This window comes from Gobius niger, assembly GCF_951799975.1.
Source record: "Gobius niger genome assembly, chromosome: 18".
NCBI classification, from domain to species: domain Eukaryota; kingdom Metazoa; phylum Chordata; class Actinopteri; order Gobiiformes; family Gobiidae; genus Gobius; species Gobius niger.
In genome coordinates, this window is record NC_136869.1 from 26780895 (window position 1) to 26806653 (window position 25759).

General features: G+C 42.8%; 1 protein-coding gene across 4 annotated transcripts in view; it reads left to right on the top strand.

The window, feature by feature from the left end:
- The first annotated feature begins 3376 nt into the window (after positions 1–3376).
- Positions 3377–25759, top strand: part of LOC306977549 (rho GTPase-activating protein 12-like) — a 94652-nt gene continuing 72269 nt past the window's right edge. For 2 of the 4 annotated variants that reach the window (XM_079575921.1, XM_079575922.1), the window contains exons 1-3: positions 3377–3604; positions 15814–16044; positions 17570–18091. In XM_079575921.1, the coding sequence (XP_079432047.1) occupies positions 15892–16044; positions 17570–18091 (675 nt within the window). In that variant the 5' untranslated portion in view covers positions 3377–3604; positions 15814–15891. The remainder of the gene's footprint in view (positions 3605–15813; positions 16045–17569; positions 18092–25759) is intronic. The other 2 variants (XM_079575924.1, XM_079575923.1) reach the window with 2 other exon arrangements.

A 25759-nucleotide genomic window follows, 5' to 3' on the forward strand; every position in this document is an offset into this window, starting at 1 on the left:
GATTGGATTGAAGTGGATACAAATATAACAAATATAATGGTACAAGAAACATTTGAAATAAACCAGATTGTGTCCTGAGAAAGATTCTTAAGGACAAACAGCTCAGAGGCGTCACGGTTGTGCACCGAGGGGAAACGCTTTCAATTTATAAATCCAACTATGGACAGTTTGATATTATTATTGTTTTATTGACGTAAATCCTGTTAAAATATTCAAAATATTAAAACAACGTCCAGGCAACGTCTATATAATAACTGTAGATATGTCCATGCGAGTCAGAGCATCCGCCCCCACACATATGTTGTATTCAAGTGCCATCCATCCATTTTCTTCCGCTTTATCCGGGGCCGGGTCGCGGGGGCAGCAGTCTCAGCAGAGATGCCCAGACTTCCCGGTCCACACACACCTCCTCCAGGTGTTCTGGGGGGACCCCGAGCCGACACCAGGCCAGCTCGGAGACATAGTCCCACCACCGTGTCCTGGGTCTTCCACGAGGCCTTGTCCCACTAGGACATGCCTGGAACACCTCCCGCGGGAGGCGACCAGGAGGCATCCGGAACAGATGCCCGAGCCACCTCAGCTGCTCCTTTCGACGTGAAGGAGCAGCGACTCTACTCCGAGCTCCTCCCGGGTAACTGAGCTCCTCACCCGATCTCGGAGGGTGCGCCCAGCCACCCTGCGAAGGAAACTCATTTCGGCCGCTTGTATTCGCGATCTTGTCCTTTCGGTCATGACCCAAATCTCATGACCATAGGTGAGGGTGGGAACGTAGATCGAACGGTAAATCGAGAGCTTTGCCCCGACTCAGCTCCCTCTTCACCACGACAGACCGATACAGCGACCGCATCACTGCTGACGCCGCACCGATCCGTCTGTCCATCTCACGCTCCATCCGTCCCTCACTGAGAACAAGACCCCGAGATACTTGAACTCCTCCACTTGAGGTAAGGATTGTATTAAAGTGTTCTGATTTATTTTAGATTTAACTATTTTCTATTTCATCAAAACACAATCAAATTAGCCTAATTTAAATAAAGTGCAAAATGTACCGACCAAATGAATTATTATTTTCAATGTCAGTAAAAACACAGAACAATACGATCAAACTTGATCAAGTCAGAAGTCATGTTCGTCTGCAGTTACTACATGTGTCCACCAGATGGCAGTGCACTCTTATCCAGCACTCGTTTCATTTTGTAACCTTATGTTTATTACAAAAAGATCAATGATCTCCTCCTGACCACCAGTAATGTAAATGTGTGCTATGTAGAGGACAGTTCAATGTAAATACATTTTATGGGAAGAAGAAAAGAAAAGCAAATGCACAAAACTAACTACTTTTGTATAGTTATTTTGTCCATTGATTTGGGAAATAAATGCAAAGATGAAGAAAATAACTACAACCGAAGTGATAAAGGAGTCAGACACAGTTTTTTGGAGAAAAAAAAAGTGACTGGGCATTTTTTCCAGAGTAGTCAGAACGATATACACTTTCAATTAGAAAATGTTTCCAAAAGTTTCAATTCTCTTAAAGCCACACATTTCACCCCATACAAAGAATATATTACAAGCATTTATTTTCAGATAAAAATACCAAAATGAACAAACACCCTGACTGTAACTTAGAGAAAAGGTTAGTTGAGTCGTGTGAGTGCAGAGTAACTGAAGAAAAGTCTGATTTATGGTCCAGTAGTGACAAAAGATGAGAATCAAAACATGAAATGTGAAAATCTAAATAAGAACGTAGACATCATTATGAAACACAACACACAGACTATTTTAAACGTTACTTGAAGCTTTTGCAACTTAAAAATTTATTTGATTTAAATCCAACTCCAACAATCTCAATTATATGCAGTGTTTAATTGTTTGCTTTGTAGCCTACATTTATCCGATGATTTTATTTTTTATTGATTTCATTTGTTTGGTTAGTTATTTTAGCGACTTGTTTTCATACATTTTTATTGTTCTGTTTTCTTGTCCTATGCTGCAGCCTCCCCGGTAAGGTCTACTCCGGGGTGCTGGAGAGGAGGATCCGGCCAATGGTCGAGCCTCGGATCCAGGAGGAACAATGCGGTTTTCGTCCTGGTCGTGGCACACTGGACCAGCTCTATACCCTCCGTCGGGTGCTTGAGGGTTCGTGCGAGTTCGACCAGCCAGTCCACATGTGTTTTGTGGATCTGGAGAAAGCGTTCGACCGCGTCCCTCGTGGTGCCCTGTGGGGGGTGCTCCAGGAGTATGGGGTCCGGGGCCCTCTGCTAAGGGCTGTCCGTTCCCTGTATGACCACAGCAGGAGCTTGGTTCATTGCCGGCAGTAAGTCAGACCTGTTCCCGGTGCGTGTTGGTCTCCACCAGGGCTGCCCTTTGTCACCGGTTCTGTTCATTACCTTTATGGACCAGAGGGTGTCTGGTTTGAGAACCTCAGGATCTCATCTCTGCTGTCTGCGGACGATGTTGTTCTGTTGGCTTCGTCAAATCAGGACCTTCAGCTGCTCTGGGGCGGTTTGCAGCTGAGTGTGTAGCGGCCGGGATGAGGATCAGCACCTCCAAATCTGAGGCCATGGTTCTCCACCTGAATAAGGTGGCTTCCCCTCTACAGATCGGTGGGGAGTCCTTGCCTCAAGTGGAGGAGTCGAATCGGTGCGGCGTCAGCAGTGATGCGGTCGCTGTATCGGTCTGTCGTGGTGAAGAGGGAGCTGAGTCGGGGCAAAGCTCTCGATTTACCGATCGATCTACGTTCCCACCCTCACCTATGGTCATGAGATTTGGGTCGTGACCGAAAGGACAAGATCGCGAATACAAGCGGCCGAAATGAGTTTCCTTCGCAGGGTGGCTGGGCGCACCCTCCGAGATCGGGTGAGGAGCTCAGTTACCCGGGAGGAGCTCGGAGTAGAGTCGCTGCTCCTTCACGTCGAAAGGAGCAGCTGAGGTGGCTCGGGCATCTGTTCCGGATGCCTCCTGGTCGCCTCCCGCGGGAGGTGTTCCAGGCATGTCCTAGTGGGACAAGGCCTCGTGGAAGACCCAGGACTCGGTGGTGGGACTATGTCTCCGAGCTGGCCTGGTGTCGCCTCGGGGTCCCCCCAGAACAGCTGGAGGAGGTGTGTGTGGACCGGGAAGTCTGGGCGTCTTTTTAGGGCTGCCCTCTGGAAACACTTTGTTTTGTATGTACTATAAGAAATAAAGCGGATTAAATTGAAATAAATTTGGTTTGTGATTCAACAACAGTAAAGTCAGAAAGTTGGCCTCAAAATAACTGGACTCGTCACAATCAATTCTGAAACATTGCTAACATCCGGTCACATTTTACTTTGATACGCGGCCAGCACCGGAAGCGGCGCGTGCGCTTCCTCTCGGCGCTTTGATGTGCGGGAGCGCGTGAGGCGGGGGAATGCGAACACAAGCGCATTCACTGAACCCCGCCACAGTCTGCCACAACTCAGAGAGACACAGCCTCCACACGCCGCCCGCTCACTGGCCACTGCGTACGGGAGCGGGAGAGCGGAGAGCCCGCGGACACCACACCATACCCTCCGCTGCTGGATTCTACTTTTCCACGGACTTTTCCCTGGGGCCGAGGGGACGCAGACGCCGGGGTTTTGTTCACGTAAGCCTGGGTGTTTAAGCAGCAGATCTTATTCGGTTCGGAGTGTGCGCAATTGGCTTGAGTACTTTGTTGCTATGCACGCTGTAGCAGAGCGAGGGGGACCTGCGGGGCTTTTGTCCAGGCTTCTTTTTTTTGGGTTTTTTACATTTGACCATATTGCATTTCCACACGATCGCATCCACCCCCCGTCAGTGTAGTTAGCGGTGTTGCTGTGGGCTGACGTGCCCGCGTTGGGGGTGCTCCCCTGTGGGCAGGAACGTTCCGCCGCTGCCCTTCCCTCGCTTCTGGATGCAAGTCTGATGTCTTTGTTGTTAAAGCCGGCGGATGCAGGCGTGATGCGAGTTCAGTGGCTGTAGCAGAGCTGCAGTGGCGTTTAGCCGACTGTTTATTGTCCAAATGTGGAAAGTTGTGCTCGTGGTTGTGGTACATTTAAGGATTAGTCAAAGGCTGGATGAATAATTGAATTTGTTGACAGGACATTCTCTTGTTCGCACGGCCATGGATGGTTCAGATGGGTCTGGACTTCCATTTTTCTGAAAGGATAAAAACAGCAACATTGGCCTAATCAGGACTAAAGCTGCATCCTCCAAACCAGGACCTATTCAAGATTCAAGCCCAAACCAGGACAGATCCAGGGCCAAACCGAGCCCAAACCAGGACAGATCCAGGGCCAAACCGAGCCCAAACCAGGACTGAAAGGGGACTAAACTAGGACCAAACCACAACCGAACACGGACTAGTCCAGAAGTAGATGCAGGACCAAACTAGGACCAAACTAGGACCGAACCAGATCCGAACGATGACTATTCCGGAACCAAATCCTGGATGAAACCGGGTCAAACCAGAACCAAACTGGAGGCGAAACAAGACTAAACTAGGAGGAAACCACAACTGAACACGGACTAAACCAGAACTAGATGCAGAAGAACCAAACCTGATCCGAACAATGACCAATCCAGAACCCAATCCAGGATGAAACGGGACTAAACTAGGACCAAACCACAACCGAAACAAGGACTAGTCCAGAAGTAGATGCAGGACCAAACTAGGACCAAACTAGGACCGAACCAGATCCGAACGATGACTATTCCGGAGCCAAATCCTGGATGAAACCGGGTCAAACCAGAACCAAACTGGAGGTGAAACAAGACTAAACTAGGAGGAAACCACAACTGAACACGGACTAAACCAGAACTAGATGCAGAAGAACCAAACCTGATCCGAACAATGACCAATCCAGAACCCAATCCAGGATGAAACGGGACTAAACTAGGACCAAACCACAACCGAAACAAGGACTAGTCCAGAAGTAGATGCAGGACCAAACTAGGACCGAACCAGATCCGAACGATGACTATTCCGGAACCAAATCCTGGATGAAACCGGGTCAAACCAGGACCAAACTGGAGGCGAAACAAGACTAAACGAGGAGGAAACCACAACCGAACAAGGACGAAACCAGAACTAGATGCAGAAGAACCAAACCTGATCCGAACAATGACCAAACCCTGGATGAAACGGGATCAAACCAGAACCAAACCAGGAGTGAAACGGGACTAAAACAATATCCAAACAAGCTTTAACCAGCCCCAAAGTAGGACTAAACCACAGCCAAGCAAGGGGTAATCCAAAACTAAATCCTGGACAGAGATCAAACCAAAACCAGGACTACACCAAGTCTGAATCACGCAGGAGTACAAAGCACGTTTACGAGGGCTAAAGCTGGGACTAAAATACCATCGATGCTCTGGTCGTCTGGTCGTCTGGTCGTCCATCTCAAACTTTCTTACCCATCCATGTGTTGATATTACAGAGCATCTTCTAACTCCCTTTGTTTTTTAAAGGGAGCTCCAAGGGTCCCCTACCCCCCCCTACCTCCGGACCACCCCCTCTCCCTCCAGGCCTCCATTGCACCCAACTTTAGGTACTTCATTTTGTTTGAGAGGAGCCTGAGCTGCAGTATGGTGGTATACGCGGTATGGCCACATCTGTTTTGAATGAGCCCCGCGGGGGGACAAAGGGGAAAGTCGCGGTGCTGGTCTGCAGATGCACGCGGACAATGGCCGTCCTCCTGTTGCTTTGGTTTCATGTCAATTTCACTTGTTGCTGGCCGCCCCCCCCCCCCCCCCCCCCCCACACCCCCACCTCTTTATGCCAATGCCGTCCTCAGTGCGCATTGTTACGGGCAGGACGAGGGGCTTTGATACAGAGAGAAAGAGAGTAACGGAGGGACCTCGGCCGCACGATTTGTAAACAAAAAAAAGGGCTTCAGGCTGTGTGGCGGCACGATGTATTGCCACGTTTTTTGTTACTCCGACGTAAGGTGGTGCAATGTCTGGATGGCAGGACGCCACAGTCACTGAGGTCTTCCATCGGACTGAGATTTACAGTCTTTACGCTGACAGCCTCAATCTAAACCACATGGCAACTTAGAAATGTGCTAAGGTTCTGGTTTTACTCAGAGATTTGTTCATATTTACTTCCATTTTATCCTTTATTTGGTCTCGTGTTTGCGTTTGCTTGACTTGTTTCATAAAAAAAGCAAATGTCTGACGATTTTTTTTTCCCCAAGAAACATGCAGTGCAGAATTTACCGTTTGCAAAAGCCCGGCCCCCTCAGCAACTGTTGGCTCTCCCCGTCACGAAGTGGAGTTTAACACATGTCATAACAAAGGCGCGTTAGGTATGTCCTCCAGATATACCTGCGCAATATCCTCCAGATATACCTGCGCAATATCCTCCAGATATACCTGCACTGCAAAAAGTAAATATCAAGCATTGTCTTAAATGACTTGAATTGAGGAAATGTATCTTGTTTCGAGCGGTTTTTGCTAATTTAGACGTTTTTCCTGATCGGACCCAGTTTACTTTGCTTGTTTGAGGACATTTCAGACCAGTTCTAGGGTAAATCTCGCTCGAAATAAGAAAGTAAAATTGCCAATGAGATAAGACCAATTTTCTTACCCCATTGGCAAAGAAAATGACCTGAAATAAGGACGAAATGTATTGAGACGAGTCAGAAACATCTCAGAACAAGTGAAATAATCTAGGACAAATGCCCAACAACAATTTACCTAGTCAAAACAATTAAAATTTGGATTATTATGCTCAAATTGAGATGTTTATACTGATCTAGTTAATTACTTTTTGCAGTGTGCGCAATATCCTCCAGATCGAGGCAAAATACTGACTGCTGCAATGTGCATATATTCAAAATATGCAACAAAGGGGACACTATCGAGGCTAAAGCAGTGGTTCCCAACCTTTGAGTCCTTCATTTCTACTCAAACTCCCCTCTAAACTCCTAAGGTGCAGACAAGTATTTAGAAAATGATCCACTTTGTTGGTCTATAGTTGTGTATTGCGTTAAAATTGCGGCCCTTGCGTGACGTGTTGTTCGCGCACAGCTCGGCCCACATTAGTATGAGATTTCAAAATGTTTTCTTCGGAAAACCAGCCTGGTGCCTTTATTTGTAACTAACCCAGCGCTATCACCGGAGGAATATCTAGCTGTAGAAAGTTAGGCACCAGGCTCTAAAGTTTGTGTCTCTCACGTGTCTAAAATCCAATGTATTCCAATGGGAAACTAGGGGCTATATGGAGGCACTACAGCAATGGCGCCCTCTAGTGTCGTCGTCACAAAGCAGAGCAGCCATTGGGCAAAACAGAACCACAGAACCACAGTGTCATCTCGGTGACCTTTCGTAGTGGACTATGTAAATATCTGTGAATGAAAAGGCGTGGGAATAAGGACGTTGCAGCGCGATTGTTGTAGAAACTTTCTGGATATCTATGGCTCGCATCTTTTTATATTCTGCAGTTAAAAGTGAGATGTTCAGGGAGAAAACTAGCTAAAACACTGCGCTAAAAAGAGATGTTCTCACCTGCCGTGTCTCGGATCAAATGGCATTAAAGAGCATTAATTTGACTTGCTGCTACCTGTATAAAAGATGAAGAATCCCATGCGTTTCAGAACACGTTTTTGAAAACCCAACGACACAAAAGACCTGGTTGTTTGCATGGAATAGTACGGGACTTTCAGTTTTGTGATGCTGACTGTTGCTAATTGTTGAAGCTCTCTGGTTTGTGGATGTTTAAGTTCCTCCAGCCTGTGTGGACATGTTGAATTAACATGGTTTGCATACTGTCCTGCACATTGCAAGGAGGAAGTTTCTTTCAGCATTACTTAATTGTTGCCACACAGTCTGACTTATTAGCGATCATCCTAATGCACATTTGCTCATTTGCACGAGCCTTTTGGCAGCACCACTTCTTTTCAGTCTGGGCACAGATCAGTATGTAGCCTACTCTGGAGTGCAGCTGAGACCTACGTACTGCTATATATGACAGCTACGCAGAAAAAAGGAATGTACTCATTACGAAAACTTAGGGAAATCCCACCTCAGAGTCAGTTTTTAGGTTCTTTCTAAAAGTCAACTCAACCGTTTATATCTCAGGAGAGAAAGCCTCCGCTCCAAACTTCAAAACAAGTGATTGTGACATTATAATCAAATCTATTTGACTGAAGATGAGATTAACTGTTTCAACACCGCATGTTTTATTCAATTAGACCACAAAGCCTAGTCATTTGTTTTTCAGCGAGTTGTGTCGAAACGGGACAAAAACACAAAATCAGGACCAAAAAAAAAGTGGTAAATGTAAACTAAAACTAAAGTTTGGCTGAGTGAGACAAGATGGCACTCCTCCATCTCAGTCGGATTGGAAGACTTCGATTTTGCGATGTATTGTGGCTTCTTGCGATGCGGATATTGCATCACCTAATATCACAATAAGATATTCTTTGCGATATATTGAGGAGCCCTAGTGACCGGACCACAACGCCCCAACACTGTGTGACACCGGCTGTATCATGTGATGATATAATAAGATGAATGAGTTTTATTATGTGCTTGTTGTTTCATTAGAATATACATTGTTTAGTCCTGGTCTTTGAATAGCACATATTTAGTATGTGCCACAATGTAGACCAGGATTTGAGGTGTTTTTGATTGAAACTGTGTATTTGAGTGAAATGCAGCCCAGTATAAACAGATAGTACTTGAGCGGATGTACAGTAGTAATGTGCTCTGTCTTTTTCTAAGCTGTCGTTGCCATCGAGTTTGGGAAAGGTGCTGTTTTAGTTTCCGGCTGGGGCTGAGGGTAGCTCTGTGGTTTCGTGTCTGTTTATTGACGTCCTCTGTGGAAGTGCGCTGTGGCTTTACACACAGAGGGAAGAAGCACAAATGTGCTCCGTGCTGTTGGTCTTATTCAGAGACATCGGGCAGTTTTCAAGAGCTGGAGGGCAATACAGGGATTACCAATGGAATGTCACCAATAAAACTGGATCTTACTCGGTCGCGCGGAGATGCAAAGCACGATAGAGCCAATTTAATGACACGTTTTTTTATGGTTTTTTTAGTGTTATCTGGGTTATGCTTAAGTGACAAAAAAGCAATAAAGCAACAAAAAGGTCTTAGCTTTCAAATGAAGTGTAACACCTATTGGCTGGGAGAAAATGTGCCCAAATAAAAGCCTTGATCTGGAGTTAGACTGATTCTTTCTATTGTTAGCGGTGTGAACTTCCCCAAAGAGCAGTTCAGGAGCATGAGTCATCATTGTCACACGTGTCCAGATCTTTGAGGATCTTTGGATGTGCTGGAGGAGGCGACTCCACATGATGGTGTCTCTGAAGCTCCGGTGCTGGGTGTGTCCCTCCTCAGCCTGTCAGCGCTGACACTTTCATGGATGGTGTGAGGGCGTCAGAGCATGTCCTGGCCTCGCACCATCTGCGCATGAGCCGGTGGGTGCTGGGCCGTCTGCAGGCGCCCCGTGAGGTCCGTCCAAAATGACTGGACTTTAGAGGGAGCGTCATTCAGAGTCCACAGAGCAGGACAGCTTGTTCAGTCTGAGTGTCCAGCTTTGTCTATTTGAAGCTTTTGTATTGCAATTTTTTACCTAAATCTGGAAATAAATCTTTTTGCCGTTATTAGGTTTAAGTATAAGAACGGTTTACTGTCCCCATAGAGAAAGTTACCTTTAAAAGTTTGTTTTATATATTCTGAAGGACAAAATAAGAAGGAGACGGTAGAACCAGGTGTATTTTGTTGACTTACTGGATATAAATCATGGGTTTAAAGCAAAGTCCTTAGAAAACTTCAATATTGCTGGACTGGAATTAGGCCTCGCCCAGAGCAGATGATTAAATCTTCCCGTTTTTGACTTGATTAGTGCTGGATAGTTGGCTCAGGAGGGACGGTCTGCTGGGAAAACTGGAGTTTTCATGACACAAATTAGGGTTAGGGCCAGGGATATAACTTAGGGTTATTTTATTAATATTTTCTGTCAAACCAACTCGCACTGACCGTAGGATATTCTTCAGTGTGGCCGGAAAGTAAAGTGAATGTTACCACATGATCAGATAAGATCAAATATTGACGAGGTTACGGCACAATAGCTCAAACAATCGGAAAAAAAAAATGGTCCCAGCTAAATATCTAGTGCCTAAATGAATCATCCAGTAAGGGCAATAAACTGTGAGTTTGTAGTGTTTATAATGAATAAACTAATGACAAACATAAGATATGAGTAGCCTGAAGTCATACTGTATAAAGATGGTTTTGGGGGAAGGGGAGTCCACCATCATAGTTTGAACCCAGAGCTCAGAGTTTGGCTGCCTGGATAAAGCCAGACTGGTGTGCGCTCGAATCATTTTGAACAGCCTGAGGACCATAGCCGAAATGTTCACATGGATTTGGGACCAATCACAGAACGAGGAGGGACGGCGAGACGCTGACGAGCTATTCGATACACGGAAGCTTGGAGTTTATTTACGGATAAATAAAAAAAAGACACGTTTATTTACGGATCAAACATGACAGCAGCAGACACAACTAGGGCTGGGTACCGTTCGTTTTTTTTCGATACCACTACTTTAACGATACCTGCTTTTCGGTACCGGTGCCTTATCGGTACTTTTTTCGATACCTGTGTTATTTTAATTGAGTTAAAATAATGTGCATAGGAAAGGTATCGTTCAGGAGGAAGTCAAATAACAGGAGCAGCAGCGTCATCTGTAACTTCATGTTTTGAGCAGAATTCCCACTAAAGTAGTGATAAAAAGGACATTTTTTTACCTTCTGAGCTGCAGGAACAGACCAGATCCACATCAGGCACCGTTTTCTTTCAGATAAACTTTTCTAAACTCACTGAGCTGTTCGACAGTGAAAGCGCCTCACACGTCACAGATCTGTTACATAGTGAGAGCACTCACTCTGTCACTGAAAATGCACCATAACTGTTCCAAAAATGGCTAATGCAGAGTGAGCGCTCACCTTTTCCAGAAACAATCTTTGTGCAGCTGGAGTTTAAACAACAGCGCGTAACTTCAGATTCTGCGGGGCTAAAGGTAAAGCCCATGTGTTTGTTGTTGTCACTGCCGTGTTGTCACTGCTTTTCTATTTGTCTAAGAGTCTAGTTTCTTATTCAATCCAGGTTTAGTTCTGGTATTTAACCAGTTTACTGTAAGTCCTGGTTTAGTCCTGGTTTAGTCCTGGCTCAGATCTCTCTCTAATAATTACTGAAGTGTGAGTAAGTTACAGCTTTGCTTCTGCATTTGCGCTGAAGCTGCTCATAAGTTCAGGCTTTTTTAGACTCACTGCGGATCATTTATGGACATTTGGAGAGAAAAAGTACAGAAAATTAGCACCAAAAAAAAAAAAAGATTTTCGATACCGCCCCCGACCGGAGCTTTTCGGTCGGTACCAAGTAGGTACCGTTTAACGGTACCCAGCCCTAGACACAACGCTATTTTTCGATCAAGCTTTAAACCCTGTTCTAAATAATTTAGCTCGAAAGTTTACAGCGGTTACGTCATACGTCATCTCATACGATGATACGATTGGCTGTGGCGACATACAGACACATGATAGACATTCGTAACGCCCAATAAACGACTATGGACGATCGTAAACCACACCTCTCCTACGAGAACATGAATTGGTGGTCCCCAGATTAAATATACCTTGTGATTTGGTGCTGTGTCCCTGAGGGTCCCCCTGTTGGCTCCTCTGCCATGATGTGGCGCTCATCTATTCTGGTCACGTCTGTCAGTGTGCGTGGCTTACATGTCCTGTGTAATGTGTTTTTGCGTATTACAGCGCTGCTTATAGCACCGGCCTCGTGTTCTGAACACGCTCTAAAAGCACCTGCTCCGAGCCTCGCCACTTCCCCGATGTGGCTCCCTCGGCTCAGCGGCTATTTCAGGGTCCGGACAGGGAGCATGAGATGACCCGCACCAACGTCTCTGACCAAACTGATGAAGTACGACTGCACAATGTCGCCAGTTATTGAAATATTAGGTGCTTCTCATGACTCTTTCATAAACGGTTCTTCTCCAGGTTTCTGCTGGTCTATCTCTCCCTCGCTTTCCTCCTGGTTTGTAGTTCAACGCGACCTTTGTGCAAAAGTTCAGTTTACTTGTTAGGGCTGGGCCATATCGTATCGCATATCGTTATCGTGATATCATTTTTTTGATATCGTTGTAATTTTTGATATGGTTGTGGAAATGATATAATTTATGCTCCGCTCAGCTCCATCAGAGCAGCATAAACACTATTATCGTCAAATATATCGTTTTCATGATATTTCTTGTTCATATCGTGATATAAAGGCCGTCTGCCCTAGTGCTTGTACAGACTCGTACAGACTCGTACAGACTTGTGCACACGTGGACTCGTGAAGCGTCAACAGCTGATGGTGCACATGATGTGACCCATTTAAGAATCTTGTTTCTAAGCAACATGTTGAACATTTTCTCCTCTCATTTTCCTCACAGAGCCAGAGGTCAGCAATAGATTCAGATAAAGCCGTAACATCATAAATAGGTGATTTGGGATGAATGCAGCTGCCGTTTTACAGGCTAGAAAGACTATATTGTCAACCCACATGCACACATTCTCCAGCTCTCCTGGGCCTCCCCCTGCCCCGTGGGATTATTATACAATAATATATGTATTTACAGATGACGGCTTTAGACTTGTTTTCTATGACAGTCCTGTGGTAGGAGTAGTTTCAAACTTACAGGAGATGCTGAGTACCGTACAAAAAATGTTTTCGATACCTGTACAGTATTATAACGATACAGTACCGATACCTGAACGATAGTATTCACCTTATTCCGGAGGTTCATATGGGAATTGTGCCCGCCCCTTTTCTCCTAGCTGTTAACGACTAGAGAAGTCTAGATAAAATCAGTTACTACACGAAAACAAAGCCGTTTTCAGGCCGTGCAGAGAAACGCTGCAGTGTTGACACGTCGGTGCAAATGAACATCGGACATTTTACACAAATCAATCGACTAAACATCAGATTTGAGCGGCGAACATTTTCCCTCGTTCTCCGCTAAAATGAACGGGCTTCACACTCGACCAGAATCGTCAGGACAACGGAAGTGCTGAGAAAAAGAAAAAAGAATCAAAAGTGGGCGGGGCGGAATAAGGTGAAGACTAAAATATTTGTCATGTAGAACCAGAAAACAGAACAATAATGATCATTTAAGAACCTGGACCTAACGATATACAGTATATACCTGCTTTCAATCCTTTATTTTATGGATACCAGTGGAACCTAGACTTTAGTTTCCTGATAGCACACTGTTATTGTTTAAGAGCACCCAGCCCTACCTTCCACTACAGCGACTGGTTAAAAAAAAACATTTTCAACCTTTCAACCTTCTCAACTGTCAAGCCACAATTTTAACTTTTATTGATTCTATATTTTTTTCATCTCTTGTTCTGTTGCATATTTCAGTATTTTTTAGCCCCCAGATGTTCCTCTATGCCCCGGTACCTTTTCTGCTTAAATGTTCTTTTCCGATCTTTGGTTTCTAAGATTGTGGATCAATAAAGTGTGAACATGACGAGTGTGTCCCAGGATGTTGTGAGGACTTTAATGCCTCTGGCTGGTCGTAAGCGCTGCCGCTCGTGTTATTTCGGTGAGTGGAAACTGGAGTCCTGGACAGTCTTCTTTGTCGGCAGGATAAGAGCGGCGTGTGCTGGGGTCATGTTGTCATCGCCTCGCCCCCCCCCCCTCCGCCCTCCCATCGGCCTGATCGGGTTACCTGCACGCTCATGGATATCCTTTCCCCGGATCACTTACCGCAGCAATCACTGACCCGCAGCTCTGAAGTAGAAGCACACGTTATTACATGCTTTTGTTTGAGCACGGCCTAAAGACATTTACATTTTAGACTTTAACGATGCTTGGCTTTCGATACCGATACCTATACTAAAATATTTGTCATCTAGATCCAGGAAGCAGAACAATAATGTGTAGATCGGGTTCATCTCCAATGGCAAGAAATTTGTGGAGAAAAAAAATGGAAATGAAGTGGATGGAAAATTGGGAAGATATTAGTAATAAAAAATTAAGTAAGTAAATTAAATAAGAATTAATAATTTATAATAAACAAATAACCAAATCACTTCCTTTAATCCCTCGACCTTTGAATGAAAAATGACAAATCTATCGGAATGTTGATTCAGGGAAATAGTAAAGCACCAGGATGTTGTGTCTTTGTTCCCAGATTAGAGTTTATATGATAAGAAAGAAACGTCCCAAAAATAAACTGAGTTGTGCCAGCAGAATCTCCCCCTAAAGTTTTCCAAACACAATCTGCAGAGGAGCTGAGCAGCTCTTTCAGTGGCAGACTGAGGCACCATCAGTGCAAGAAGGAGCAGGTCCTTCATCCCCACTGCTGTCAGACTGTACAACAAGACTGTAAATAACATGTGCAATAACCCCCTCTGCAAAACCACGTGCAATATTCTCTGCTTTATTCCCTGTATTGGCGTCACTTATTGAAAACCTGCACTAGGACTGTAAACTTTACACCTCGATATTCTACTTTTTATAGTATGTTCTAATTTTGATTCTATTTTTATTGTATTATTTCTTTGTTGTTTATATTCCCTCCCCTTAAAGGGAATATACAGAGTTTTAAAAAGTTTAAAGTATGTGTTTTCCTCACCCTACATGTTCCTCCATGTCCTAATGTGTAGAGTGAGCTCAGACCTGTTCACCACAACTGCCTCTAAAATCCTGCACTGTCACTCAGAAAGTTGTCAATTCGAGTCTGAAGTGCCGTCATGCACAAGCTTAATATAGTAGCTGCAGTTACACGTATGACCTGAAGTGGCAGTAGTGAGTATAAAATGACTAACTTGCATCTAGCCCAGGGGTGCCCAAAGTGGGGCACGCGGGCCAAATTTGAAGCAATTCTGTTGGCCCGCCAGAGAGTGACCTACTTTTGCGCTGCGTGTGGTAAATACTCTCTTCCATTCATTCTCAATGGTAAATATGGATGCTGTACACTTTTTGACCACTAGCATCAAATTGGGGGCGCTGTTTCACTCCTTTCATAAAGTCAAGGAAACACTGTTTTGGTGTCTTTCTCTGGAGTTTATCAATTACAGAGTGTCGTAGCATCAACTTTCACAGTTTTCCAACTGTTATTGCAAAGGTTGTTGACATCGACAACAGTATATGTTAAAAATGTACTTATAAAAGAATTGATGCTGAACTGACACTTTCAAAATAATCTAATGTGGCATTTTCTTTGAGTTAACAAATGAAAGTTACTGTAGGTGCTGTGGGTTGCACTAAATTGCTACAATTGTTTGTTTTGTTCTACTAAAATTAGGCTTTTGCCATAGTAACCATTTGCTTTAATATAGCATGTTATTTGCATAGATAGAAACAAATGCAACTGTTGGCAATCGAAAATGTTAAAAGTAAATAAAATAAAGTAATTTTATAATTTGCGGTTATGTGTGTTTTTTGTGCTTGACATCGCCGCGACTCACAGGCACTTTTTCATTTTGGCCCTCGGAGACAAAACGTTTGGGCACCCCTGAGCTAGCCCCTTCAAGATTTTTGTTTTTACTCTTTGTACATAATAGTGATGCGCAGGTCAGGTTTTTTTTTTTAAACCGGCCCGCACCGGCCCGCCACGCAACGTTGTTTCTCTTTTTATAACCCTAACTTTTTAACTATTTGTACATTTCCTGTCTGTTTTGCACACACTGAGTGATTAAGTGCTGAATGTAGCAAGTGAATTTCTCCGTGGTGAGATCATTAAAGGATTATCTTATCTTCATGGTCAGGTTAATGCCGTATTCTGGACTCTAACAGTGTGTGTGTTTTCTCGGCAGCGCTGCACGGCTGTGGTCATGAGCCTCCACTGACCGGCCGCTCACAGGTGGAGAGCTGCTGCTGGTGGTGGGGCAGTGATGGCCGACCGGGAGGGGCTGCCCATCGCCCCGGGGCAGGTCTACATCGAGGTGGAGTACGATTACGAATACAAGGCCAAGGATAAGCTCGTGACCATCCGCCAGGGAGAGTGTTATCTCCTGGTCAAGAAAACCAACGAGGACTGGTGGCAGGTACACGCCGCTCGCATTCTTCTACCCCACAGATGCTAAAGACTGACGCTCAATATAATAAGAACGGAAGTAGAACTATAAAACTAGGGAAATTAATAGAAGTCTTTTTTTTGGCCTAAAGAAGGATAAATAAGCATAAGGATAATAATTGAATCTCATTATTGGGTCTGCTGTTTTAATGTTTACAAACTTGATACAATCTATAGATAAAAGGGCTTAAAGGGATATTTCAGGATTTTTGGCCTCATTTCCAAGTTATCCAGAGTGTTGTTGATTTCTGGAGATATATATATATATTTTTAATTCATGCAGTCCTCATATCTGAAGAGTTTAGTGGTGCTAGGCTAGTGCTAGGCTAGTGCATGTCTATGGTAACTAGTAGCCTGCATTGAAAACAGTCTGACCCAAGCACAGTGCACCTGAGGCAAATCACTTATAACACCAGACTAACCATGTAAATGTCTGTGTTGACTGAATAATGTTTGAAATATAACCATTTTGCATTTAAAAGAACTTATATTTGAGCAGCATCAGCTTCCTGGTTGTAGCTACGCAGCGGCGGAGTGATCTGCTCGGTTACCGGATCTACAGTCGTTTGTTTACCTGCGGCCGCATTACTACACGTGGAATTCACAAAGGAGCTTTCTACAAATCAGATATGGCAACGTTTGGAGGACGACCCCATGTTTTGAAGAGGTTTTTAATGCAGGCTACTAGTTAGCATAGACACGTGCTAGCCAAGCACTAGCCTAGCACCACTAAGCTCTTCAAATGACCTATGTAAAAATCCTGAAATATCCCTTTAAAATGTCATTCGTGATTAAATTATACTTGTAAGTGGCTAACGAGAGCAGTCAATGACGATTGAATAAAGGTTTAATCAAAGCATACGATATGAAAACACTATTCGTAACACTCTTGTTTGTGTGTTCCATACATTTAGTTACTTAAAATGGCTCGACATTGTATTGAGTTAAACTCGACAAACTAAAAAGAATAGAGAAAAAACTTGAGGCGAGACGCTGCAGGCGAGAACATTGTTTTTCACAAAGTGGAAGTGTTGAGATTTTTAGTTTGTTTCTTCTTAACATTTTAGTTTTAATGTGAGAGTAAAAAAAAAAAGATGAAACTCACCCTTTACAAAATGAGGTTCTTCATTCCACCCTTCCAACTCAGAGATTATTTAATATCTAATTCCACCCTGATTTATTGAGCTTTGAACCCAGAAAACAACAGATTAATAATTAGATACTAAAGATAAAAAAAATCCTCAGAAAAAATGTTTTTGTAGCTAATATACGATCAAAATACAATCATGATATTAAACCTGGGTCTGTCTATTATTTAGATTTTGGCGTTAACAAAATAGGCAATTTTTACACAATTTTTACATTTTTTCTCATATTTATATCAGTGATCTACAGCAAAAGTTTCCAATGCAAAATTAAATCTGTCCTGTATTCACCTGCAGCGTCTCTCCTTAAACCTATAAACATAATTAACTTTGTCCATACGAACCCTGCAGGTCAGAAAGGACGAGGGCACCAAGACTTTCTACGTCCCCGCTCAGTACGTGAGGGAGGTGCGGCGTGCGCTCCTGCCGCCGCAGAAGCCCTCTGTCCGGGCCAAACCCACCGTCCTGGAGATATGCCGCGCCTCTGACGAGAACCTAAACAGACCGCAGCCCGAAATGACCAGCTTCGGACGCCCGCCCCCCTCGTCCACGCCCTCGCCCTCCTCCGACCGGGTCACCCCACCGAGCCTGTCCCGAGACCCCAACCACAACCCCAACAACCAGCCCCTGGGCAGCCCGCACCACTGCAAGATGGTGGCCGAGCTGGTGCTGCTCCACAACAACAACAACCAGCGGCTGAACAACGCGCTGCACAGGACGCGCTCGGACTCGCCCCCGCCGCCGCTCCGAGGAGGCAAGAGCCCGGACAGCGACAAGACCCCGTCCCCGAGCGAGCCCCCGCCCGCGCCGCCCTCACGCAACGACTCGGAGTCCGGGGACGAGCTGAGCAGCAGCTCCACGGAGCACGTGCAGGTGAGGCCTCCGGGTTCACGCTGGGGTCACGCTGGGGTCACGCTGGGGTCACGCTGGGGTCACTGCTGTTGTGACGCTGCGGATCTGTTTTTGTCCCGTTTATTGTCAGATGTTTCCAGATCATTTGCATCTCGTTCCCCCTGGGCTCATGCATATGGTAAATGTCTGCAGCTTTACTGGAAGCTGGGTTTGGGCAATAGGTCAGACCATGACTCGGCTCGTTTGGTGTCACGAATATTGGCTCGTAATGAAAATGGTGTGTCATGAGATCAAGAGATATTTGTCACTTCGTTGGCTCAGGGTCTTGATGATATTTTGATGAGCTTTAATGGCTGTTACGAAAGTCTCAGAACAGCTGAGGTTTCAAAGTGTTTGCTATTGTGGTTTAGGGTTGGTTTCTTTTTTTGTCTACAGTAGAAAAGAAAGCGCACTTTTTTGATTGAACTTGCAGCTCGTTGTTGTTTACATTGATGTGACGGTGTTGCTCCCAGGAAGTTGTGAAATGTTCTTATAAAGTTATCTCCGTGAAGAACTGGAAAGCTGCAAAAGAGTTTGGGAAGTTCGGCTTGAGTTTGGACCAAAACTAATGTTTTAACATTTATTCAATCCCTCTTTCATTGTCAGTAAATACATTATAAAAAAAATCAAATAAAATTGGTTTATGACCTTTAAGTTTAAGGGGAGATTTGGTCTCTTATCATAAAGACTTTCTCCTGGAAACCCCCAAAAAATCCCTAATCTTCACAGTAACATGTTTATTTTTGCACTGGTTCAGTGTTTCTCCATAGATTAATGAGAATTTGTATCTTCAGGGGACACTTTCTGAAATGAACAACAGCCAACAACACCTTCACTTAGTCGCTCCTACAGACCCCAAACTTTACAGTCTTGGACTTTTTAATATTTTGAAGAAGCCTTTTTCAGAGGATCTTTTCTTGCCTGATTTATTCAGAATTTCAGTAAACAAGGCCAATTTGATTTTTTACACATTTTCCCCACTGAGAACTAGCTTTTAAAAAAAAACAACTAAACAAGCTCTAAAATCCCCTCTGAAAAAGTCTTTGTAATTAATATGTCACAAAATAAAGCATACATTTAAACCTGGCTCAATCGATTTGTTCAGATTTTGTCGGCAAAAATCTAGATTGATTTTGCCAATGTCTGATATTTCCTCATATTTATATCAGTAATCTACAGCAAAAATGTATATCTCTAAATTGAAAAAGTTTCCCTATTCACTTGGCAGTAACATACATATACTTGGATTGTCTTATTTATCGGGGTGCCCAAACCACGGCGTTTCTTGTTATAATAATTGTAATTCTAATCTCAAGAATATGTGAAAACCCGCAGTGACATATTGTTTCTGTCAGGCAGAGCAATTAACTGACCAATTAGTACAGTCACAAAGAGTGCAATTACCGTGCAAGCCAGAATTTGATCTGCAAATAGCAAAGGGTCTCGGAATTGCAGGTAATTCTGGGATTGGTTTAGCAGTTGTAATTACTCTAGTCGTCTCTCAAACATTTATGCTCCGAGATGTGTTGTGTGAACCGTGAGCTGAATCCTGATTTCAAAACACAAATCCCAACCTGCCCTCCGCTTGTTCTCTGAATCCGTGTGTGTGTTCCGTATAATACCTTACTGTCCTGTCTTTGTTCATGCAGTGCTAGTCCGCCCTGCAGAGCTCTTCAGTGCTGCAGCGTGTTCCCACAGTGGTGGACCTTTCTCTGCAGCAGGGGCAGAGGCGGAGACGCTGATGTCCTCCGCTCTGAGCCCAGGACAGATGCTCCCGTTCTAACAGGGTCGTTAAGGACTAAATGTGCTCACAGCTACTGCTCAATGGACCGTTGGCTGATGGGGCCATGTCTGCTAGCATTAACGCACAGGACCACACACATGTACAGACACTATAGCATAGCATCAGTAAGGCTGCTATTGGTGCTTTTTGTGTCTTACAAAGTCTTAAAACGTCTTAAAAACATGTCTTATAAAGTCTTAAAACACCTTAGAAAACATGTCTTATAAAGTCTTTAAACGCCTTAGAAAACATGTCTTACAAAGTCTTTAAACGCCTTAGAAAACATGTCTTACAAAGGCCTATAACGCCTTAAAAACATGTCTTACAAAGTCTTTAAACGCCTTAGAAAACATGTCTTACAAAGTCTTTAAACGCCTTAGAAAACATGTCTTACAAAGTCTTTAAACGCCTTAGAAAACATGTCATACAAAGTCTTTAAACGCCTTAGAAAACATGTCTTACAAAGTCTTTAAACGCCTTAGAAAACATGTCTTACAAAGTCTTAAAACACTTTAGAAAACTTGTCTTATAAAGTCTTAAAACGCCTTAGAAAACATGTCTTAAAAAGTCTTTAAACACCTTAGAAAACATGTCTTAAAAAGTCTTTAAACACCTTAGAAAACACGTCTTATAAAGTCTTTAAACACCTTAGAAAACATGTCTTAAAAAGTCTTTAAACACCTTAGAAAACACGTCTTATAAAGTCTTTAAATGCCTTAGAAAACATGTCTTAAAAAGTCTTTAAACACCTTAGAAAACATATCTTATAAAGTCTTTATATACCTTAGAAAACATGTCTTACAAAGTCTTTAAACACCTTAGAAAACATGTCTTACAAAGTCTTTAAACACCTTAGAAAACATGTCTTATAAAGTCTTTAAACACCTTAGAAAACATGTCTTATAAAGTCTTTAAACACCTTAGAAAACATGTCTTATAAAGTCTTAGAACACCTTAGAAAACATGTCTTATAAAGTCTTTAAACACCTTAGAAAACATGTCTTATAAAGTCTTTAAACACCTTAGAAAACATGTCTTACAAAGTCTTTAAACGCCTTAGAAAACATGTCTTATAAAGTCTTAGAACACCTTAGAAAACATGTCTTATAAAGTCTTTAAACACCTTAGAAAACATGTCTTATAAAGTCTTAGAACACCTTAGAAAACATGTCTTATAAAGTCTTAGAACACCTTAGAAAACATGTCTTATAAAGTCTTTAAACACCTTAGAAAACATGTCTTATAAAGTCTTTAAACACCTTAGAAAACATGTCTTATAAAGTCTTAGAACACCTTAGAAAACATGTCTTATAAAGTCTTTAAACACCTTAGAAAACATGTCTTATAAAGTCTTAGAACACCTTAGAAAACATGTCTTATAAAGTCTTTAAACACCTTAGAAAACATGTCTTATAAAGTCTTAGAACACCTTAGAAAACATGTCTTATAAAGTCTTAGAACACCTTAGAAAACATGTCTTATAAAGTCTTTAAACACCTTAGAAAACATGTCTTATAAAGTCTTTAAACACCTTAGAAAACATGTCTTATAAAGTCTTTAAACACCTTAGAAAACATGTCTTATAAAGTCTTAGAACACCTTAGAAAACATGTCTTATAAAGTCTTAGAACACCTTAGAAAACATGTCTTATAAAGTCTTTAAACACCTTAGAAAACATGTCTTATAAAGTCTTAGAACACCTTAGAAAACATGTCTTATAAAGTCTTTAAACACCTTAGAAAACATGTCTTATAAAGTCTTAGAACACCTTAGAAAACATGTCTTATAAAGTCTTTAAACACCTTAGAAAACATGTCTTATAAAGTCTTAGAACACCTTAGAAAACATGTCTTATAAAGTCTTTAAACACCTTAGAAAACATGTCTTATAAAGTCTTAGAACACCTTAGAAAACATGTCTTATAAAGTCTTTAAACACCTTAGAAAACATGTCTTATAAAGTCTTAGAACACCTTAGAAAACATGTCTTATAAAGTCTTTAAACACCTTAGAAAACATGTCTTAAAAAGTCTTAAAACACCTTAGAAAACATGTCTTACAAAGTCTTAAAACACCTTAGAAAACATGTCTTATAAAGTCTTAAAACACCTTAGAAAAAAGTCTTTTTTGGGAAAAGCTTGGGCGATATAGACGAAAATTAATATCTCTCTCACTTTGAATTTTTTTTCACCTTCATTTAGCTAGCTTTGTTGCTCAAGCGGTTGGTTGTCTTAAATGACTAAATAACTTAAATAACTTTGATAATATGTTGCTTACCTCTACTAGCCTGGCTATCGCCAGACAAAATATCACAAGTTGTATTTAGTCTGGGGGGGCCGCCACTTCATTTTCTCGTAGAAGAGGTGTGGTTTACAATCGGCCATAGCCGTTTTTTGGGCTATGGGCTACACCCGACTTTAAAAGTCTTTAAAAAGTCGGGTGTAGAGCGGGCCAGTTGAGAGGGCAGTAGCTCCCCATCAACAAACCTGCACCCAGCTGTCCTAACAGCTGATTTTGTAGATGATGTTCCTATGCTGTAAAGTGCATTGAAAGATGAGGTTCATGAGCCCGTTAGGAGGGGCTCATTTATTTTGTTTTGAGCAATAGAAATGACAACCGTTCCAAGCAGTTCCAAACACTCTGCCTTTTCAAAAAAGATTTTTTATCCGTAAACAAACTACAAGCTTCCGTATGTCGAGTAGCGCGTCATCGTCTTGCCGTCCCTCCTCGTTCTGTGATTGGTCCCAAATCCACGGTCCCCAGGCTGTTGTGCAGTTCGAAATGATTGGAGCGCACACAGCAGCATGGGTATTCCCAGGCTACACCTCTGCTGGGGAATAACTTTAATCAGCTTTTTCTCTCTTGGCTGCTGTTCTGTTTATATTTGGCACAAGATGAGTGACCTCTCTTTGAGCGACATGTTTCCTGAATGACTGAACAGATCTTGCTTTCATGCCGGTCCCTGTTTTTATGTTGTGTTGATTGGGCCATTATTCGCGGTTTAAGTTGTTACCAAACAGTTGCATGTCCTACTAACCACTGATCAGCGAGGGGCATGATGTTTATGTGTGAGAGTCAAGTCTTTCAGTCATATTCTGATCCGCGAGGGGAGATTGACTTTAAAAAGTGAACTTTTGAGAGAAGGAGAAGTATGTGGAGCAGTGTTGGGGCTGTTGCTGCCGGAGCTTCAGGAGCAGAGCAGAGAGAACACTATTAAATCAAGTGCAATGTAATATTGGAAATAACATGTTACTCTTTAGTGTATTTAATGAGGGCCTTAAAAATTCTTCCTTATTGCAGATCCTGTATCATACTTTATTTAAGCACCTAATTTTGGGTACCTTCTCATTGATTGATTTATTTTTCTCTCGAGTTGTGAGCGGAGGTTTATGCAGAATCTACCGATTATTTTCAGGATTAATCGATTAATCGCTTGGCTGTGAAAGGTGTATGGAAATTAAACTTTTGTTATTTTTTTTAATCACATAACGCTAACGCGGCGCCGCTTGGGGACATGTTGGTGGACTAAACTTAAAGGGGCTATATCATGCTATTTTAGCCATTCCAAAGTTAAGTATAGGCATTTATATGATATATTGTTCCTCTACCATTATGGAGCACTCATTTTTGTGATAAATATAAGTGTTTTCTGGAGGTATTTTTCAAACCCGGAAGACACAACGCTACGATTCAGTTAACTCCGCCCCCTCTCTCCGCGCATACAACTTTACCGTAATATAAATAAACAGCAATAAGTGAAGTCACTTCACGATGCAGTTATACGGAGTTGACATCAGCAATACAGCTTCATAAATGGCTAACACACAAGCTAATATGCTAACACACAAGCTAATATGCTAACCCGCGTTTGGATTGACTCACCCTCTGCTCCATCGCTGTTTACATTATGGGACTCGCGTTGGTTATAAAAGTTAATCCACTTTGATTCTGGCGAAGGTTCACCAAACATCCATCAGAGACAGTCACAGAAAAACAATATTTTGGCTGATAGTCGCTGAATCCCGGAGAAAAAAACAGCTGAGTGGCCTCTTCCTGAAAAGGGTTGAATATAAACTCCTCGTCCTCGTAGCCAAACGCGCTTCTTTTACTCCGTCCGTGACATTATCGTTAGTTAAGAATAAATAACAGGTGTCCAGAGTAGGTAACGAGCTCCATCTTCACAGCTGCAGCGCAAACATGACTGATCTGTTCAGACGCTCAGGGTTGTGTTTGTTTTGGCCACAGCTGACCTGGAAGCACCTCGGGCACTTCCTTTTTTTTTTTTTTTTTTTTTACTCTTTGTTTCTCTCTTACGACCGAAATAATGAAAACGCTGTTTTACAAATTAAAATCCGTCCGTAAGCATAGAATTAAGACATTACATCACAGACGTCGAGCACTTCCGTTCCGCTGTTACGACACAACTGAACACTCAGTCGTTCACCAGGAGAGGGAGGAGCAGCTGCTCAGAGAGCAGGATTCAGGAGGATTACTGAGAGCTGCGTGAATGAAGCCACAAACCACTCTGGGGGTGTTTTTGATAAGGAAATAGCATAACAACATGGCTAAAAGCACCAAAAAGTCGATTTTGCATGATATAGGACCTTTAAAGTGAATGTTTGTTGGAGGCTCTTGGCGCTAATCCTGCTTCTGATTGGATGAGACACAGATGGATATTTATGACATTTTCAATGTGCAAATAACTACAGACCCTAACTCTAAAAACAAATTAGGTTTTCATTAAAAAATACACAATTTCATGTCATTTTTGCTCTATTTGAGTCTGTGTTTGCTAGAAAATTATTAATTTCTAAAATGGTTGTCGATTATTTCAATAATCGATTAGTCATCGATTAATAGTTGTTTCAGCCCTACTAACGACCATGGCAAACAAGTCTTACCTTACAAGTTCAAAGCCAAAATATAAAACAAAGGAAAGGGGAAAAACATGCCGCGCTCCACTATTTTCTATGTCAGGAGATCCGCAAAATGACGGGAGCAACAGTTACTATGGGGTATGATTGGACAACGACCTATTTAGGGCAGGGTTTTGTGAAAGAATAAAGAATCTATCAGTCGATGTGTTTTGATGATGATATTTATCCCTCTGACATTTAACAGTAGTTCATTTCTCCTGTCCATAATATTTCAAAAGACTTACTGAGTAGTAACCTGCTAACAGTGTGTGGTTGGAGGGACCGACTGCTCAGATTTGCAGCTGAGCTTCGATCAGCCTACCCCAGGGCAGCTGTGGCGACATGGTGAGTGAATGTATAATTGTTACTTGTGATGAGCTTCGTAACCTGCCAGAAGTGCAGTACAAGTTCATTTCCTTCCTCTCGACCCTTACTTATTGAGACGGTAGTGGAGGTTGTTCTTTTAACTTCTTTTGGGTCGCTCGTCCACATAAAATGGGAGAAAAGAGGGATATCCAGGCGGCAGGGTCGCTCCCCATGGTCTTTGACTCCCTCTGCCCTTTGTTCTTCCAGCACGCAGCCAACAAAGACAGAGGGGGGAGAGGGAGACGTACAGCGGGGCGTGGGCAGAAACTAGGTCATTCTAGTGCGTGTGTCTGTAGCCATGGGGGTCCGCCTGTGAGCGCGTGCAGACCATGTGTGATGTGCCATTGAGAGGAGACCACACTCCCTCCACAAGCTAACAGGCTTTACCTGCAATAGTCTCAATAGTCCAGACCCAACTTCCCCATAGACTTCATCAAATTCAAGTGTTTCAAAACATTAATGCACTTTTGCAAATAAACTAGGGCTGGGCAATATGGACCAAAAGTCACATCCCGATATATTTAGGTTGAATATCGATATACGATATATATCCCGATATTTTTTCTGCAAAGTTAGAGCTGTGAA